Source organism: Sus scrofa, chromosome 15, assembly GCF_000003025.6.
Source record: "Sus scrofa isolate TJ Tabasco breed Duroc chromosome 15, Sscrofa11.1, whole genome shotgun sequence".
In the NCBI taxonomy this organism is placed as follows: domain Eukaryota; kingdom Metazoa; phylum Chordata; class Mammalia; order Artiodactyla; family Suidae; genus Sus; species Sus scrofa.
Genome location: NC_010457.5, coordinates 34,760,549 through 34,781,340, shown reverse-complemented (window position 1 = coordinate 34,781,340; position 20,792 = coordinate 34,760,549). Strand labels below are relative to the sequence as shown.

The 20,792-nt window shown below is 38.9% G+C and overlaps 1 protein-coding gene across 1 annotated transcript in view; it reads left to right on the top strand.

Moving 5' to 3' along the window:
* The window catches only part of CSMD1 (CUB and Sushi multiple domains 1), a 1,882,041-nt gene that overhangs the window by 1,462,422 nt on the left and 398,827 nt on the right, over positions 1 to 20,792 (top strand). The window contains 2 exon segments of the mRNA XM_021075826.1: positions 1,786 to 1,889; positions 16,239 to 16,351. Coding sequence (XP_020931485.1) covers positions 1,786 to 1,889; positions 16,239 to 16,351 — 217 coding nt within the window.

Here is a 20,792-nt window from a genome sequence, read left to right as displayed (position 1 = left end):
TGAGAAAGACATACATTGATAAAAGTATCCTCAGTGCTGGGCTTTTTATGCAGTGTTGATGCTGGTTGCAGTAGCTCTCAACCTCTGTACCTGCTTCACATCAGATTGCTAAAATAATGTACTCAGACAAATATCACAATTTGAAAGGGTAGATTTTTAAAATAAATGATAATGGCTACACCACTAATTTTAGTAAGAGCTTCAAATAGCAAAATGAGTGCATTGCATATCAGCATTGCTGGGAAGAGCACCTGCTTAGAACTTGCTCAGTAGTGCACACGGCAAACTGGATGTTTGTCGGGAGCCTGCCTCTCCCAGTTCCTCTTAGGCCTTTTTTGAAGTTTAACAAACAGGCATTTGGGTTTTTTTTGTTTGTTTTTTTTTTTTACAAGATTTCAGACTTTCGGATTTACTCTGAAGCAGATCCTATTAAAATGTTATTTCCCATATTGTACTCTCTGTACTTCCTGTTCTCTCTGTGTGTCTTTTATCTTCTTGCCTCTTTCAACTGTGATGCTATCATATATATCCATCCATCCATTTATCATATCTGTCTATTTACCCATCCATTCATCCATTTATCACATCTATCTATCTATCTATACATTCATCTATCCATCTATTTATTCATCTAGCCATCCATCATGTCTATGTATCTATGAATCTGTCTATCTATCTGTCCATCTCTTTCATCTATCTGTGATAGCCTCTCTCTTTTACCCATTACAGATATCTATCTATATCTATCTATCATGTATTTCCATCATCTAGCTATTTCTCCTTGTCACCTAAGGTTCAAGCCTAACTTTATGACACCTCAGAGTCTCTTCCCCCTTCATCACAATATTGGTCAACAAAGGAAGAAATTTTTTTACCAAAAGAAAAGAATCCTGGAGTTCCCATCATGGTGCAGTGGTTAACGAATCCGACTAGGAACCATGAAGGTTGCGGGTTCGGTCCCTGGCCTTGCTCAGAGGGTTAATGATCCGGCGTTGCCGTGAGTTGTGGTGTAGGTTGCAGACGCGACTCAGATCCCGCGTTGCTGTGGCTCTGGCGTAGGCCAGTGGCTACAGCTCCGATTCAACCCCTAGCCTGGGAACCTCCATATGCCATGGGAGCGGCCCAAAGAAATAGCAAAAAGACAAAAAAAAAAAAAAAAAAAAAAAAAAAGAAAGAAAAGAATCCTGTGATCTATAGAAAGTAGTTCATAGTATTGCAATATTTCTGTGTGTCAGGCACAAACCAATCTTGTCTAGATGGTGTTGATCACCAAGACAAAATGTTATTTATTTTAAAAAAAGACAAGGTTTTGCAAAGCTATATGTAATGGACAACTTTCTAGCCTCAGAAAGTCTTTTTCATATGTTAATATGGGTAATTGCATGAAATCTGCAGGTATCACCATAGAACATTTATTTCTTGGTGTTCTAGGCATCCTCAAAACATATCTCATCAACTGCCATCCACATTTATTTTGCTTATACTGTTTTACCTTTTGGTTATTAAATGTTCGATAGATATTTGATTTATGGCAGAATGGGTTAATTTCATTTTTAGATCTGATATTAAATATCTTTGGAGTAATAGCAGTTTTGAATTCCATAAAATCCTATAATCGAGGGCTCTGAAATGTATACAATCATTATGTTAAAAAAGCAACTTGAAATCATTTGAGATAACAGTGAAATTATGGAGCAAAATGAATACTACAACTGGATATTTGCAATATTTAAGGTCACATAAAATTCCTGTTATGCTCACTATTTCTCTCTGTGTTTGATTTAGGTCATCAAGCTTGCCTTTGAGGAGTTTGAACTGGAAAGAGGCTATGACACCCTAACAGTGGGTGACGCTGGGAAAGTGGGTGATACCAGAACAGTCTTGTATGTGTAAGTATATGTTTCATTGTTCTTTCTTTCTCTACATGTGTTATCTGTGAAGACGCAGATGTGTGCTTGAGATCCTGTTATAGACTTTCAGTTTCCACTTGGAAGTTTAATAAACACCACGTGTGGCTAAATTAGTGGTTTCCAAATTTGATTTCACAAGATTTCAGGATTGTGGGGTTTTTTGATGCCAATGTTTTGTTTTTGTTTTGTTTTTTAAATTCCAAACCATTAAAAAATAGAGCAAAAACATTACAGGACAGCAGAGCATAGACATGGCGAGCCTCTCAATTCACCTTCTCCCCGTCAGCCCCTCTCTTAACACTGATTATATTATCAGTGTTTGGGGAAGCAGAAGTATTTTCTAGAATAAGGCTGTATGTCTTCCCAAAGCTCTGCATTCTATAAAGCAGCATACAAAACTAAAAGAGATTGTGTGGAGAGTTGTGTGGAGTAACTCCCTGTATATCTGTGGAACGCCATATCAAGAGTCTTGGCAAAAACAGTAGCAGCCCCACTAGGAACATCTGCAGATAAGACCCTACGCTGGCATGTTTGATGCTGGAGTCATGAAAGGGTCTGTTCCACTTTGCCCTGGACACCTTCTGCCACTTCCTGTGAGGGCTGCTGTGAGGGCAGTCTGGTTAGTTATTAGGAGACATGTTCTATCAGAATGTAGGCCAGAACCCAGATATATCTTTACTCCTCAGTGTTTTCAGCACAGAAGGAAATATCTTCGCAGCTTCTTTCTGGGTTTGCCCCTTGCAAAGACAGTGCCCTGTAGTGGCTTCTGAAATGACTAAGCCAGAAACTACTTTCATTAATGGACATCTTTCTACAGGATTTTCACTTTTTTTTCTCTTAATCTACTTATACATGGTTGTGGTTTTCTCTTTGTGAGAAAGCTTGGCCCTGAGCACTTCAACATATTCTTCTGGGTTGGAGGGAACCAAAAAACCAGCAGGGGCTATTATACCCACTCATATTTTTATTTAGCAGTTACTTATGAGATGAATCACACCCTAAAAAGTGCTGTAGCTGAACATCTGTCCATGCCTTTAGAATCGATGGCTCTGAAGGCACTGGGGACGTTCCCTTCTCCTTTGCTGTATCTCAAACACAGTTCCCTGCCAGTACACATTCCTGTCTCATGTTTCATAACTTTTACTACTACTAATTAAAATCATATTACTGTCCCATGACTTACGATAATAATGATAATGATATCTGTAATAATCTCGTAGCATTTATTGAGTGCCTCTTACATACCAAGCATTATGCTAAATGCCTAGTACACTTCACCTTGTTTGGTCCTCACCTTAATCCTATGACTTAGGGATTCATACTGTCTTGTCATATAAATTCATGCTATATCAGATAAACGATGACATCACACACCTAGTATATGTTCAAGCATGTGTTCCAGCAGTGATCCTGCACCGTACCTGCTCTCTTTATCATTTCATGCGGATGTGTCATGGTTGTTAACTGATTCTTACTGATAGGCGTTCACTTCCCCTGCCCCCGCCCCATGACTATTTTGCATTTATAAGCAGCTATGCAATAAACTACATGGCACAAATACATTGTCATAATTATTTTAGATGCCTTCGAGAAAAATTTCAACAGAGGAATTTCAGGAGTAAGGTGTATCTCCATTTACATCATTATGCTTTTCTAATGATCCCCCCCAAAGTTTCTTTCAATTTATTCTCCCACCACAGTATGTGAAGGTCCCTGTTTCCCCCCACTCTTACCAAGTAGTTACTCTTTTTTGCTCAATTACTAGCCCAAATTGCATTTATTTGTAAAGGCATGGCTTCCTGCAGGGTGGGGCCCAGACATCTATATTGTTCGAAGTCTTCCTTGTTGGCTGCAGGGACACAGCCTGGCTTTGGTCCAGAGCAGTATTTGTGAGCAGCGATAGAGTGGATGGCAATGCAGCCAGGATGCCAAATGTGGTGTTTCTGGCTTCAGCTTTACTATTAACTATCTCTGTGACCGTGAATGGCGTCACTTCACCTCTCTGTACCTCTGTTTTCATAGTTATAAAATATGTATGATAAACTTTCCCTGCCTGTGGTAAGAAGCAAAAAGAATAAGGCATATGAATGCACTGGAGAGTTAAGAAATACAACCTGCACGTAAAGTAGCTTTATTATTACCATAACATCTAATTTAAGAAAGGATGTCACTAAAACAAATGAGAGAAATTTTCAAATAAATGCAAAATATAAAGCATAAATGTAGCAAAGCAGGACCATATGAAAAAATCCCTTAGGTCACTATTAAAGATCCGAAGTCATACACCCATTTTTTAATGCTATTTCTTGTTAAGAGCACAATAGCAGGCAATGTATTACCCTGACATAAGTGTTATTAGAACCTCCTCTCAATAGCTCAGATCTATAAATGAAAAACTAAATAGCCAACTGAATCAAAGTGAAATGCCCTTTGGGAAACATAATGTAACAAAGATCAGTTGGGCATTTAATCATCTGCAGGAGAGAAGAGCAAAACCACTGATATATTTCCTTAGCATACAAAATTATAGAAAAAGAAAAAAAAAAGAGGATCACAGCCGGTGTCCTCGGATGATCAGGTAATTTTAGAGAATACATCAACAAATACTCTTGAGTACTTATATGCTAGACGTGATTCTCAGCATGGAGTTTTAAAACCTACTTGGAGAAATGGCACATGGGCTGGGATCATTCCATACTAGACAGTGGATAGAATTTTGGAATCTCACAAAACTGTTTTAAACAATATTTGAGTTAACAAACTTCTTTATGTGTGGCTGGCATTTACTACCTCAAGCTCAGTATCTTACAGCTTCCCCCTTTTAGGTGGCCTATAGAGTTCTGTTCAGATCTTGATTTTTGGGAGAAATGTGGAAGGTAAGATAACTGGCTCATCCTGAATATGGATCTTAAAAATTCTAATTTCTGTTAATAGCTTTTTATTTTCTTAACTTTCATGGCTCAAAAAGAGAACAACTGAGTGTTAGCAGACTCCTTCAATAGTTTAATATTCCCAAAAGATGGATGAATTTATTCAGGTTACTTTTCCAGAATGACAGACTTTTTTTTTTTGTCTTTTTTTTTTTTTTTTGCTTTTTTTAGGGCCGCTCCCCCCGCATATGGAGATTCCCAAGCTAGGGGTCTAATCGGAGCTGTAGCTACCAGCCTATGCCAGAGCCACAGCAATGCAGGATCTGAGACTCATCTGCAACCTACACCACAGCTCACGGCAACGCCAGATCCTGACCCACTGAGCAAGGCCAGAGATTGAACCCTCAACCTCATGGTTCCTAGTTGGATTCATTAACCACTGCACCACGATGGGAACTCCCAGAATGACAGACTTAAAAACAAAATTAAATAACTCATTTAACATATCTCTATTGAGATCTCTCCAGGGATATATATTGATGATTTTCTCAAATTTAATTTGTAGAAGAACCACATCCAGCGATACTTCTCTCTGTGACTGTCCTCTGGCCTTTGCAGTTATTAGTGGTGGGTGACTGAAATATTGCATTAATTTCAGGATGTCCCGGGGATTGCAGGCACATGTGACAGGTTTTGAGTGCTCATCTCTCTAAGGGATGAATAGTCAGCATCAGGGAGATCTGTGAGCAAGCAGTATTGCCTTTGCCTATTTGTCTATTAACCAATAAGGACATTGGTTGTTTCTTGTGGTGGATTGATCCACTATTCTTAAAATTGCTTCTTGCTTCTAGAAGGGGCTTCAGCCGTCATGCAACTATAATCACACACCTCTACTGTTGTTCTTAGTGGCCGAACTAAGGAGCATCATTTCTTTTTTTTATTAAACAACCACAAAGCACACAACAGTCATAAAAAGCAGACACTTAAAACTGATTGTGTGTCTGTGTATCTTTGCATATCATCAGAGGAGTTTATCATTTTATATCTCAGAGCTTTGGAGAAAAGCTTGAGCCATTTATATTAGGAAAAAGCACATAAGGATAGCAACCTCAGTGCTCTCTAGACAAAAGCCCATTTTTCAAGAAATCAAGTGCACTCCTTAGAACTCTGGGACCAGGTGATCACAACTCTTTCTCTTCGTGTAATCAATCATTCTCATAATGATGGTGCCTGTGAGCAGACACACAGAAAAGGGCAGCTCAGACTCAATGCTAGGACTCGACTCTTTTTTTTTTTTTTTTTTTTTGTCTTTTGTTTTTTAAGGCTGCACCCACAGCATATGGAAGTTCCCAGGATAGGGGTCAAGTCGGAGCTGTAGCTGCTGGCCTATACCACAGCTCATGGCAATGCTGGATCCTTAACCCACTGAACAAGGTCAGGGATCAAACCCAATCCTCATAGATACTAGTTGGGTTTGTTAACCACTGAGCCACAACAGGAACTCCTAGGACTCTATTCTGACACAAAGTTCATCCTTTGCTAGTTTTCCTCCTCTGTCTGTTTATGGGGAAACTTTCTTCCATGATTGCTTGAAGAAACGTTTATTGAAATTCAGACATGGCAGGACTCAGAGGTGGGTGACAGTAGGCTTTGGAGGTCAGTCAGCACATGGGGAAGGCAGAGGCTGCCTGGTCTGAGGAGGGCTAGCAGAGGCAACATGGCCTGGATGCCCATGGCGTCTAGGTGCTCTGTTCCAACAGCCCTGTCAGCAGGGAAATCAGTGGGCCACTGGACACTGGCAGTTTGGGTTTTGGATACCACCTGTTCTGGGACAGCAAGCTGACCTGATACTGGAGGGACCACGGAACTTTGTCTCTGGGGAGCCTTCTTGAAGAGGAAAAGAAGCCATGGGTCCCCAGGAAACAGCACAACAGCAGCACCTGCGGAGGTGGGGGAGGCTAGTTCTAGCTAATTTGGAGTCCAGACAGCTTGCATCATTTTCCCGCTGTTCTGCCAATTATATCTCCAGTGTTGACTCACTGTGGCAGTTTTCTCTAAGGAGCCAGAAAATGCATGCCTTTCTCTCTTGACACTGTTAACCTGAAGAGCTAAGGATCTCTTTTCCATGATTCATCAGTCAAAAGCATTTAAAGTGTGTACTGTGTGTTTTTGACATTAAATTAACCTCAAAGGTGAAGTCATTCTCTTTTGGGGGACTAAGTGCATTTAAAACAGTACCTGACTCCCCATTTCCTGCCAGCTTTGCAACCTGAAAGCATTGTTGTCAGTGTAAAATGGAACAGCTAATGAAAAATTGTTTGAGAAAGGTTAAAAGTATGATGCAAAGAGGAGATATTATTATATTTCTGCAGTTTTTAATCTCTGCCCTAATATAATGAAATATGCAGTGCTTAGAATTGTCTTTGGAAATGAACTATGCTAGAAAGGAAGAAGGAAAGAGGAGACTAAACTGCCTTCGCTGAACCTGTCTGAACCTGCATTATCTCATGAAAATCTTGAAACAAAGGTGTTATTTCCTTTTAGTAGAGGAAGAAAAGGGGAGCTCTAGCTTATAACTAAGGATACAGCAAAATGTCTAATGGGCATTTTCATATTCTTTTCCATTATAGGTTTTTATATTAAATGTTCCCTGTGCTATACAGGAAATCCTTGTTTATTTTATATACATCAGTGTGCATCTGTTAATCCCAACTCCTGATTTATCCCCCTCCATTTCCCTTTTGGTAACCAGAAGTTTGTTTTCTATGTTGAGTCTGTTTCTGTTTTGTAAATAGGTTCCTTTGTACCATATTTAGATTCCACGTATAAGCGATATCATATGTTATTTGTCTTTCTCTTTCTGACTTACTTCACTTAATATGATAATCTCTAGGTCCATCCATGTAGCTACAAATGGCATTATTTAACTATTTTTTTATGGCTGAGTGGTATTCCATTGTATATATGTTCCACATCTTCTTTATGCATTCCTCTGTTGATGGACACATAGGTTGCTTCCATGATTTGGCTGTTGTAAATAGTGCTGCTGTGAACATCAGAATGCACGTATGAACACAATACACAATCTCTGTTCACTTCAACTAGTTTCCCCAATGGTAACATTTTGCAAATCTATAATAAAACAACACAACCGGGATGTTGACATTGGTACAATTCACCAATCTTACACAGATTTCCCCAGTTGTATTTGTATCCATTTGTGTGTTCATTTCTGTACAATTTTATCAGCTGTTTAGTCATATATCCTTCACCACAATCAAGACACAGAACATTTCCAGTATTACAGAGCTCACCCATTTTGCTCTTTCATCATTGCTTCCATCTTGCTCTCCACACACTTGTCCCCATCCCTGACAGACACACTATCTGTGTTCCATTTGTAAAAATGTTGTCATTGTGATGACATTATATCACAGAATAATACTCTGTGTGACCTTTTGTGATGGCCTTTTCTCACCCAGCAAAGTGCTCTGAGTTTTGCTTGTTCAGCAGATTGTTCCTTTATTTGCTGTGTTGTATTCTGTGACATGGATGAGTCCCTGTTTGACATTCACCCACTGCAGGACAATTGGCTTCTTCCCAGCTCTGACAATCATGAAGAAAACTTTTATAATCATTTCTGTACAGGTTGTGTTTTCACCTCTCCTGGAGAGATCCCAGGAAATCTGGGTAATTACTGGGTTGTATGTTAGTTGCGTGTTCTGTTTTCAAAAAAAAAAAAAAACCTGCCAAACTAGCTTCCCAGAGTGATTACATTGTTTCACATTCTCACCAGCAGTGTGTAAGTGATCCAGTTTCTCACATCTTCACCAGCATTTGTCTTTGTCAGTTTTTTCCCTGTTCTAAAAGGTATGTGGTGATATATCTTTGTACTTTTAATTTCCCTAATGGGGACTTAGGAATTATTTCACACCTTTCCTCCTATCTAATGCAGTCATTGGGTCCTATACCTTTTCCTCTTGTTTTAGCTGCATCCAGCATATTTTTCAATGTTTTTTTTCTCATTTATGTTCAGTTCTATGTGTATGTGTGTGCGTGTGTGTGTGTGTGTTTTTTACTTGAAACTTCCTCTTTGGACCATGGATTACTTAGAAATGAAATGTGCTATTTGATTTTCACATGTTTGAAAATTTTCCTGTAGCCTTTCTGTTAACTTATGGTTTGATTCTATTATGTTTAGAGAATATATTCAATATTATTTCAATTCCTTTAAGGATTTGAGGTGTTGAGGTCTATTTTCTGGCCCAGGATACAGTTTACCTTAGTTCTATTTCAAATATAATGTTCTATAGGTTCTTATAAAATGTATGTTCTGCTGTTGCTGGGTGGAGTGAGTTCTGTGTGTCAAATAGATCCTACTGGTGGATTGTATTATTCAGATTGTCTATATAATTGTTGATTTTGTCTAGTTGCTAAAAAGAGGGGGTATGTTTTCTCAACTGTACTTTCGGATTTGTCTATCCTCTCTGCTTTGTAAGTTTTTGCTTCATATATTTTAAAACTCTGATGATTAGTATGTATACATTTAGGACGTTCATGTCTTCCCAGTGGAGCAATCCTTTTATCATTATACAATGTGGCCATTATTTATCCTACTACAACTGGTATCAACATTTACCACTTCAGATGAATTATGGAAACCTCATGTCCATTTAGGTCCTAACTTTTCAATATGAGTGTCTTCATATCATAAAACATTACAATTTTTATTTCACCTGTTGAATATGATTTATAGGACTTATTATAAAAGAATAATATACTTTATATTCCCTTATTTTTACCCTCTCCTTCATTCCTCCTTCCCTCCCAGTGCTCTGAGTTCCTCCTGTTCTCAGGAGGAACTTAGCCAATTATAAGGTTAGGTTTATTAATGATGAATTCTTTGAGTATTTTTTTCTTTCATATCTGAAGAATACATTCACTGAATATAAAATTTCTAGGTGACCGTTCTTTCAAACTTTGAAAAATAATGTGGCACTCTCTCTGACCTCCAAGGATGTTAAGAAATCCCCTAAAATTCAAATGATTGTTTGTATGTAATGAGTCATTTCTTTCTGGCTGTTTTTCAAGATTTTGTTCAGTTTTTCATAATTTCTTTTCTGGGATTTTAATGTTCTTTATTTGATTGCAGAGAATTTGTAAATGAATGAAGCATTTACACAGTGGCTGCTTTAAAATCCTTGTCAGATAATTTCAACATCTGATTCATTTCAGGTGTTGTCAGGTAGTTGTCTTTCTTGTTAAAGTTGTGATTTTCTCGGCTCTTGCTGTGATGATTGGACCCTGGCAGTTTTGTATAGCATGTTGAGATGTGCTGGGAACTATATAAATCTCTTACTTTATCAGGCAGTCACTCTGGTTAGGTTTAACATGCAGTTCTTAGCTATGTCGTGTGAGCTGGGGTTCCAAGGGCAGGTGAATTATCATAGACTTAAGGCATTGTCTTGGTCTGCTTGACTGACCGATGCCCAAGGGACTCACACTCTCCTTGCTCATGGGGAGGAGTTAATGAGGTTCCCTATCAGTGCTCCCCTCCTCCATCTCCCCCTTTGCTTCCCACTTTCCTCTGCTCCTGTCTCTGGGGGGAGGGAAGTCTTGTCTCAAGATTTGCGGAGACAAGAATCTTCCTGGATTGGGTCACTAGCGTGGCTGGGTCTCTCCCACAGGTTCTGCTGCCTCAGTATCTTCACTCTGCAAAGGGAGTCCCAGGGTCCCAGAGAAGGTGAAGCCTTGCCCTACATACCTGTTGTTACCAGGGCTCTTCATCCATCCCCCAGGGCCCCAGAGAAGGCAAAGGGCTTGCCCTGCACACCTCTTGTCACCGATGTCCTTCATCCATCCCACGCTGATGGTGCTATTCTGTATGATGTCCTTGGAGGGCTATCAGTTGCATCCCAGTAAGGATGCATCTTACCTGGAGCCTCTGTGGCCTGGTCAGGGCTCTGGAAACACCAGGTCTGGGTGGGTCCACTGTTTGTGGGTGTACACAGACAGCCTGCGATATACTATTTCTTTGTCCTGGAGTCTCAGACCAGTTTGCCTTTCCCTGCCTTCTTTCAGAGTCCTTTTCTGGTTGTCTCTTGTGCCATTTCCAGGTTTATACCTGAGCTTATCAGGGGAGAGAATGGAAGAAAAGGTGTCCATGTCCATATACTTTTAAATAGTCTGGGCTGCACTCAAAAACAGAAGTCTGTAAAGTAACTTCATTATGGGCCTTAGTAAACTTTTTTCCTTTCATGTGCAAGATAAGTTTGGATTCAGTATTTTGTTGACAGCTGCACATAGAACGGCTTTACAATTCTGATACTGTTCGGTGGTAGAAAGTGGAGACGGCAGATGATGGATATAACTAACATCATCTTCTGGGCTGCCTGGCCAGTGTGGATCCCAGCACAGTGAATAAAGTCCGCACATTTGAACAAAGTATGTGCAGGAGCCATTCACTGCAAAGACGGCTCTAATTTCACATTGATGTCAACTGGAAAAATTGTGACAACTTCAGCACATGTGCTGCTCATCTCCGGGTTTAACATTGTATAATAGTATGATAATTTATTTTATAAAACTACTGCCCCGATTGATTTTTTAGAGCTAATTTGATGTAAAAGTCAAGAGTCCTGCTCCTCTCCACCTGTCTGGCTCTCTGTTCTGTTACATGTGGTGCAAATAGACCATTACTGGTGACTCCGTTATTGGAGGAGCTGGCTGGATGCTGTTGGATGGAGACCCTTTAACTCTCTGACCAGGGCTGCATTCAGGCGGATTTGCTTTCTGGGTCTGGTCAGTATTGTACTTAAAGATGTGCAGAACCTCAGATTATAAATATATCCTCCCAACCCCAGAGTTTAAATCCTTTCAGCCTTGGTTTCTTTAATGATGAAGTCAACCTGTGACTCTGGCTCTGCCAACTTTCACCAAGGATTTGTATCAGGGCATCTGTGAATATTACTAAAGGCAATTTAGTCAATCCCTGAGGGAGTGGTTCCTACCAGGCGCCTCCTACACAGATCACACCTGTGTCTTAACCTCTCCTTGTTAACCTCCAGCACACAATGTATCAACCCAGTCGAGGCAAAGAGCCAACTAAAATATGTATCTTAAATAACTCTGCATTTCCTATACTTTCTTCATAATTTATGAAATTTATTGATGTTTAAAAACTGTAAAGAGTTTAGGCCAGGTTTTAACTAGGAGTAACATTTAGTTTTCACTTGCTGGATTTACAATTGAAAGGAATATTTTAAAGGTTCCCTTTTCCTTTCAGGTACCTACCAATAGGATGCAGGTGTGACATATTACAGGTGTTACATTGCATCAAATTCATGTTTTGACAGTTTTGTGGCATGCTCAGAGGGTGTTTTTTTTTTAATCTCTAAATTTAAACAAATTACTTCTTTAATTAGTATATGGTAAAATAGAAACTTTTGGAGTACAGATGTATAAGTACTAATACACGTATAGATTTGTGTAACAGCCATTAGAATCAGGATACAGAACAATTTTTTCACCCCCTCCAAAAAAATCTGAGTTATTTCTTTGTAGTGACACTCTCTCCCACCTTAAATCCTATACCACTGATTTTTATTCCCCTTCATTATAATGTTACCTTTTTGAGACTATCACATAAATAGAATCACGTGCTGTGTAATTTTTGAGACAGTAAGTGGGAATGTAAAATGGTGCAGCTACTCTGGAAAACAGATTGGAAGTTTCATACAAAGTTAAATATTTATTATATGATCCAGCAATCCTAGTCCTAGGTATTTATCCTAGAGAAGTAAAATTCGCTCTACATGAATGGTTACAGTAACTGTTTATAACTGCCAAACAACTGGAAAGGATGTAAATATCCTTAGACTGATGAAGAGATAAACACCCCTTGGTATATTCATACAAGGAAGTTCTGTTCATTAGTACCAAGGTATAATAGCCTATTGACACACAGAAATGTGGAGAATCACATGGTGTTCATGGTGTTACGCTGAGTGAAAGCTGTCAGTTCAACTTCATGATCTCTTTCTAGCAAACATATTTCATGGGCGTAAGGATAGAATTGTTGAATCTTTTCAAAGATCCAAAAAGATCTGTCAAGAAATGAGATGGTTTTCATATACACTGTACCATTAGCTGCAACCAAAGCATCATAAATTTGCAGCCTCATATGGGCAATTAAGCTTTAAAGAACAGTGACCCATTTTCATGTGAAAGAGTTCAGACATTCTCTCCAATGCAATGTGCCCTGGTTGTAGAAAAGGAACATAATCAGAAGTCATTTACCACATTCTGGATTAATCATTCAATATGCTGGAAGATACATTTATAAATACTGCTGATTCCAGTTCATGGATCCTGACTGCAAGGAGGTGTATTAAACAAACTATATAGAGGGAAAGGGCTTTATCACAGCCGAAATCTGCTGAAAAGATGATAGGATTTTAGATCTGAATGATTCCTTTAAGACAACATAATACAGTTATTCCCCAGATGAAGACAATGGCAGAGAGGTAAAATAATAGCTGAAATCATGGGGAAACTCAAGAACAGAGCTACAACAGGGCCCCAAATACCAAGACTTTATTATGCTAAGATGAAACAAAAGTTTAAGTAATTATTTAGAGATATCCCTATGAAATTTAAACATGTAGTTAATGAATTTTAATGAGGACTAATTTATATTTTCCATTACACATTTTTTAAAAAATTGTCGCATATTATATACCAGAGTCTGGGGATAAAATGGTCAAGTGACATAAGCTCATTCTCAAGCAGGTTTAGAATTTGGTGGGAGATGGATGCTGAGGTGTGTGCCAGTTTCTACAATGACCGAGGAGGAAACATCCCTGCCTTGACTAAGGGAAGTGGAAAATAGTGAGTGAGAGCCCTCTGTCCATAAGAGCTCCTCGTTCTTACCTAGGAAGCAGAGGCGCTCCAGGCAGTGATTTAAAGGTCACCAAAAACCTGGAGGCTGAAACATGCCACTATTTTTGGAGGATGCTTAAAAACAGCAATATGGTTGGGGAAACAGAGTGAGAACCCAACATTGAAGGAGAGGGTGATGGAAAGCTAGGCACCTCTGATATGATGACTTTTTTTCCCCAAAGAAAATTTTATTATAATTTTCAAACAAATAAATCAAATTATTTAGTGATTCATTAGAATAGTTTTAAATTTAAATTAAAACATTATGTACTAGAAAGTCAATTTGGGAGAAAATAAAGCAAGGGTAGCTTATGTGTTAATGATGACTATTTAAATATTTCATCAAAACTTAAATCTTGGAGTTCCCATCATGGCTCAGCAGAAAAGAATCTGACCAGCATCCATGAGGATGCAGGCTTGCTCCCTGGCCTTGATTAGTGGGTTAAGGATCCAGCGTTGCTGTGAGCTGTGGTGTAAGTCACAGACTTGGCTCAAATCTGGCGTTGCTGTGGTGGTGTAGGCCAGTGGCTTCAGCTCTGATTCAACCCCTAGCCTGAGAACCTTCAAATGCAGTAGGTGTGGCCCTAAAAAGACAAAAAAAAAAAAAAAAAAAAAAAAAAAAAAAACAAAAACAAAAAACCTTGAATCTATTTTATTTTTTAGTTACAAATTATTGAAACAATCCCATTTCCAAGGAAGAAGTAGTTGCATAGGGTAATAATAGGTTTGTGACATTTACAAGACATGGGAAAGCAGTCAGAGAGGGTTAAAATGTACTCATAAGGAGGAACAAAATCTCTCTTCAAATCCAGCAAGCAAACAGAACGACTAAAACATAAAGGAACCATCTTCCCAACGAAGGAAAATCTACAGAAAGAAGTACATATTTAGTGACTATACATCACTCACTGAAATATTCCTTTTTTTTCAATTTGTGTGTAACCCCATGTGTAATCACGGCTGTTCATCTTCCTTTGAAGATGAAGTTTTCCACCACGCCTCAGGTGAGAACATCGTGTTGATGCATAAACGCTGTGATTGATGGGTGAACCATGTGCTCCTATACCTGAAAGCAAACATTCCTATTTGATTAGAGGCATTTGTTTTGGTTGAATTGATTTTTTTCCTCTCACTTTTTCTCTTTCAACATGCTTTTCTGTCAGCATGTTGACTTCAGTCAATGGATTTAGTGTTTCTTCTCACTGGCTGATGGCAGCCACTATGTGACTGTTTTGTTAATGCACAATGAATGCTCCGTGAAACTTCCGTTCACTGTGACCTGGCATTAATATGCAGAGGGAAAGGTCAATAAATTTGCCTAATCTGTCTCAGCTGTGGATGCTATTCTTCTCATCAGTATTCTCGTAATCTGCCGTTACTTTGGGTTTCCTGTGTGTGTCTGTGTGTGTCCAAACTTTATTTAGAGCAGTTGTACATTCAGAGCAAAACTAAGAGGGAGGTATAGAGATTTCTCATATACCCCCTGCCCCCCACATGTATAGACTCCCCCATTATTAACATCCCCCCATTATTAACATCCCCACCTGGTGGTACTTTTTTTTTTTCCCAAAGATGAACCTACCTGGACACGTCATCATGACCCAAAGTCCATAGTTTACATTAGGGTTCATTCTTGGTGTTGCACATTCTGTGGGTTTGGGCAAGTGTGTGATGACATGTACCCATCATCACAGTATCACGCAGACTAGTTTCACTGCCCTAAGAACCCTCTGGGCTCTGCTGTTCTCTCCCTCCCCCCATCCCTTGGCAACCACTGATCTTTTTACTGCCTCCATAGTTTTGCCTTTTCCTGAATTTCATAGAGTTGGAATCACAGAGTGTGTGGATTTTTCAGATTGGCTTCTTTCACTCAGTAAATGCATTTACAGTTCTTCCATGTCTTTTGATGGCTTGATAGATCATTTCTTTTTAGTGCTAAGGAAGATTCCAGCCTATGATATAATTTCAAAATGGATTTTGTGGTAAAGGCATCTGAAATTCCAGACTATGAAACCCTAGCATTCTGTGAAGCCACTAGAGTGTTTCTCAGCTTAGACGTGCTTTCACATTAATGATGCGATGTTAGGACACCACACAGTAATAGAGCACATCTCTCCATCACAGAGGATGACCAGCCCTCCCAGTTTGTCCAGCACTGACCCAGTTTCAGCACTAAAAGCCCTGCATCCAGAGAAGCCCTTCAGTTCCAGACAAATGGGAAGGTTGTCACCCTAAGGCGATTTTCAAAATGAAAGATCCAAATTCACAGTTACACAGTAGAAGAAATACTGTAAGGGGCCAATGATATTGCAATTCAAACATGAATATAAATTACAAGTCCCTAAAGATTCTTTGAAGGAGAGTCTTGCTACATATCCCTATATGTCTGTCTATCTGTCTGTCTGTCTATCTATCTATAGCTTGCTTGTTTAAGCAGAATGCCCCCCATCCCCACCAAGCTAAAAGTGGAGATATTTTGTGCCTGAAGTAGTAATTTTAACATTTCTCTTCTCTGCAGACTCACTGGCTCCAGCGTTCCTGACCTTATCGTGAGTATGAGCAACCAGATGTGGCTGCACCTACAGTCTGACGACAGCATCGCCTCTCCTGGATTTAAAGCCGTTTACCAAGGTATGGCCAAATTTTTTAATTTTTTAAACTTTTTATATAATGGTTTTTAATTTTTTCATTATAGCTCCTTTACAGTGTTCTGTCAATTTTCTACTGTACAGAATAGTGACCCAGTTACATATGCAAGTATATTCTTTTTTCTCACATTATCATGCTCCATCTTAAGAGACTAGACATAGTTTCCAGTGCTACACAGCAGGATCTCATTACTTATACATTCCAAAGGCAATAGTTTGCATCTATTAACCCCAAGCTCCCAATCCATCTCACTCCCTTCCCCTCCCCCTTGGCAACCACAAGTCTATTATCCAAGTCCATGATTTTCCTTTCTGTGGGAAGGTTCATTTGTGCCATATATTAGATTCCAGATATAAGTGATATCATATGGTATTTGTCTTTCTCTTTCTGACTTACTTCACTCAGTATGAGAGTCTCTAGTTCCATCCATGTTGCTGCAAATGGCATTATTTTGTTCTTTTTTATGGCTGAGTAGTATTCCATTGTGTATACATACCACATCTTCCTAATCCAATCATCTGTCGATGGACATTTAGGTTGATTCCATGTCTTGGCTATTGTGAATAGAGCTGCAATGAACGTGTGGGTGCATGTGTCTTTTTCAAAGAAAGTTTTTTCCGGATATATGCCCAAGAGTGAGATTACTGGGTCATATGGTAGTTCTATGTATAGTTTTCTAAGGTACCTCCATATTGTTCTCCACAGTGGTTGTACCAGCTTATATTCCCACCAACAATGCAGGAGGGTTCCCTTTTCTCCACACCCTCTCCAGCATTTGCACCTACCAGCCTTTAAAACCATCCTTCCCTGTGCTTGCTTCAGCAGCACATATACTAAAACATGCCTCTTCACTAGAGCCAGGCCATTCTCCATGTGTTAGATATGACCCAAACTGACAAGCCAGAACAATGTTTAAAAATAAGAACTAATTATTTGCAACTTCCTCAATTAAAGTTCTACTTATAGCTCTCTTTTGCAAGGGAGAAATTTTAACTTTTTGAAAGCTTGGCTGGCCATGATGTGTGCCCTCATTGTGGCAAAATGAAGAGATATTAGGTATAATGTGTAATTATGGAATGTGTTCATGCTGGAGTTCCCACAGTGGAAATGAATCTGACTAGGAACCGTGAGGATGCGGGTTCAATCCCTGACCTCGCTCAGTTGGTTAAGGATCTGACATTGCTGTGAGCTGTGGTGTAAGTCACAGATACTGCTTGGATCTGGCATTGCTATGGCTCTGGTGTAGGCCGGCAGCAATAGCTCCGATTGGACCCCTAGCCTGAGAACCTCCATATGCTGCAGGTGCGTCCCTAAAAAGACAAAAAGACAAAAAAAAAATGTGTTCATGCTTGTGATCTTGACTTTTTATCTCTTGCCAAGAGGGAGTTGTTATAATTAAGGGAAACCTTTAGAACAAAGTATGAATTTGAGTGGCATCAGTTCAACTGAACTTATCGTACCCATCCTGTGTAAAATGCCTGGGTTTTCTGATGGAAGACAGGGAAGTCGAGACAGAGATGAGGGAAATCCTACTCAGCACTTGTAGAGGAGAAAACCTGGTTTTGAGGGCTTGGAGTCCTTCTGGCTCTAGAGAAGAGATGCTCCTTTGGGAAGTTGGCTTCATCTCTTATTCCAGGTCATCATCTCATAGACAGTTTGCCGAAGCAAAGAGGCTTCCATGCTGGCAGGGCTTCCTGCTCTGTACAATACTTCCTTAAACAGTCTCATGGTACCACCCCATATACACTGTTTCATCTGGAAGTGTCTCCTAGGAAACACATCTTCTAACTGTAGCGTATTGATTGTTTTTGTTTTTTGTTTTTGCTTTTTAGGGCTGCTCCTGTGGCACATGGAAGTTCCCAGGCCAGGGGTTGAATCCAAGCTGCAGCTGCTGGCCTTACGCACATAACCCCTCTCTTGTGGGGGTTGCAGCGGCCAGCTAGCCCGCCCCCAGGCTCTGGGAGCACATCACAATCCATGGGCTGGTCTCTCTCGAAACAGCAAAGGACCAAGAGTGAAACAAGGTAGAAGGAGAATATGTGATTGGAATATAAAGAACAGTATGATGTTCATAATATTCCAACCGCAGGGCACCTAGAATAGCTATCAGGAAGCACATCTGTTTTAAGTGGCAAAAAATATGCACACAAGAACACACAGACCATTTAACTTTAGATCTGGGCTTTCATGTTCTCTATATCAGTAACTAAGGAGTCCTGATTCGAGGAATAAACATTTTAAAAAGCTCATGAACATGTTAAATTCTTCCTCTGGGGTTATGCAAAAGCAAAATGGTGATGGATGCACTGCTTGTGCATTCAGCTCACACCCTTCTTATTTTTACTAAAAGCAATTGTTCTCTTGGGCCCAGAGATGAAATATGTCTGCAGTTATGATATTATGACCTTAATAATATTAACAATGTTTTAGAAATTATTAAATAAAATTACTTATAAAACTTAAAATATATATTTAAGCCCCTATTTTGCATATACTGACATCCTTTCAATAAACTACAATTATTTTGAAGTCGTTTCCAATAAGACTGAAAAGAACCTGTTCTCATCTTGAATTCAAACAATAGTCATCAGAAGTCTCTTCAGGCTCATTTTATGCTATCTTATAAATACATTTGCACTGATAATTGATCAAAATTACCAGGAAATTCCATTTTTAAGCAGATAATACTGACACACAAGAGATTCATTATTGAAAAAAAATTGTTGTTATAGACTATAATCTAAGAAAATATACAATAGGCATTCGGAATAGAACATAAATACATGTTCTACATAACCATTTACATTTTCAAAATTTTACATTCTTTTCACAATTAAACTTTCAAAATTCTAGGGAAGTAATAAACTGAAAAGAACTGTAGTACAATGAAAGTGGTTATTTCGTTTGTATTTTATTTATTATCAGTAAAGGAATTGATAAAAAAGAATTAATGTTTAAGTTGCCATCAGGAAAAATTAGGAAATTGACATGGGAGATGATGCAGTTGATTATACTCCCCCTATGGATATTGAAGACTTTTGCATCTATTAGCAATTTTGTTTTGGTTATGTCTATATGCACATTTTCTTTGAATTCTCCTTTGAAACAGTTTTTAAAATCATGTTACTGATTCCTTTGTTAATTCCTGAGTTGAAATCTTTGACATGAGGGAGGTTTGCATACCCAGGTGGAAATGAGAAATATTAATATGGAGGGTTGGGATTTTATTTTCTCCAATTTTGTATGAGAATTTGAATAAAGAAATAGTTGTTCCTTTTTTTTCCAGTTGTCCACTGTAGGGTATTCAGGTGGTGAAAAAAAATGCAGCTAGTGGTTACTGCCTACCAAACCAATGAGGCAGATAATTAAAAAGCATCTCCCAATGTCAAAATGGCAAAGATGGTAGGTGATAGTGTCATGAGTCAACAGTGAATGCAGCTTGGCAGGGCTACACCCTTGCCTTGTGAGTTGAAGCAGAAAAGGTACAACGTTAAAAGATCCTGCGGTGAGGAGAGGACCCTACCTGAGCAACCTTATCTACAGATGTGAAAGTTTCTTCCTTGCTGGAAACATGGGCTGCGCTGCAGACTCCATGACCCTTTTTAATAAGAAACACTACAACCAAAGATGATATTTACCTCCCTTGCGAAGGTTAGGACTAGAATGCACAGATAATTGGTGGCTACTGCCTGACATTTGGATTTTTAGAGTTGACCTTTAATTGAACTTCTACATGACTGTGGCATTATTTAAGAAAGCAGGGTTAGACGTGTAATCCTTTCCACATGACCTATGCTTACTACCACCTTTGGTAAAATCTAAATGCACCAGTGAAATACCAAACACTTCCCAACAGGGCACCTGACAGTAAATTAAATCCAGCAGTTTTAAGACATATGTCATTAGGTTTATATGATCAAAGGTATAGGCAGGAGCTTAAGTTCCCAAATTGAGGATCCTTGACTATTCAGGGGTGTAAGTACCTCAATTACAGTACAAATATTCTTCCCAGGGTCATGTTCCAGTTCGAATGACCAGTGTAGCATTAATTATAATTACATCTAGCTCTAATCAGTGCTCCGTTAACAGTCTCAATAGCCTTTTAATAGCTACAACATAAGAAGTCATGGAAATGTAGATGGGCATCAACCCTTGAGCGATTGCCAGTTCAAGGCCATTTATTACTTTTTGACAGAACAATATTCCATAGTTAAAAGGATAATTAAAACAGAAAATCAATATAAGATTTAAGGATTTAAAAAATTGAGAGAATATAATTTATCAAAAGGAGACATTCTAGAAACTGGTATTTCCAAAGGGCTGTATTAAGCTAGCCACTGGGGATAAAATAAAAATCATTTGTAAAGGGGATCATCAAATATATAAATAATTACTTTATTTGATTGGAAATACAGTTGTTTAT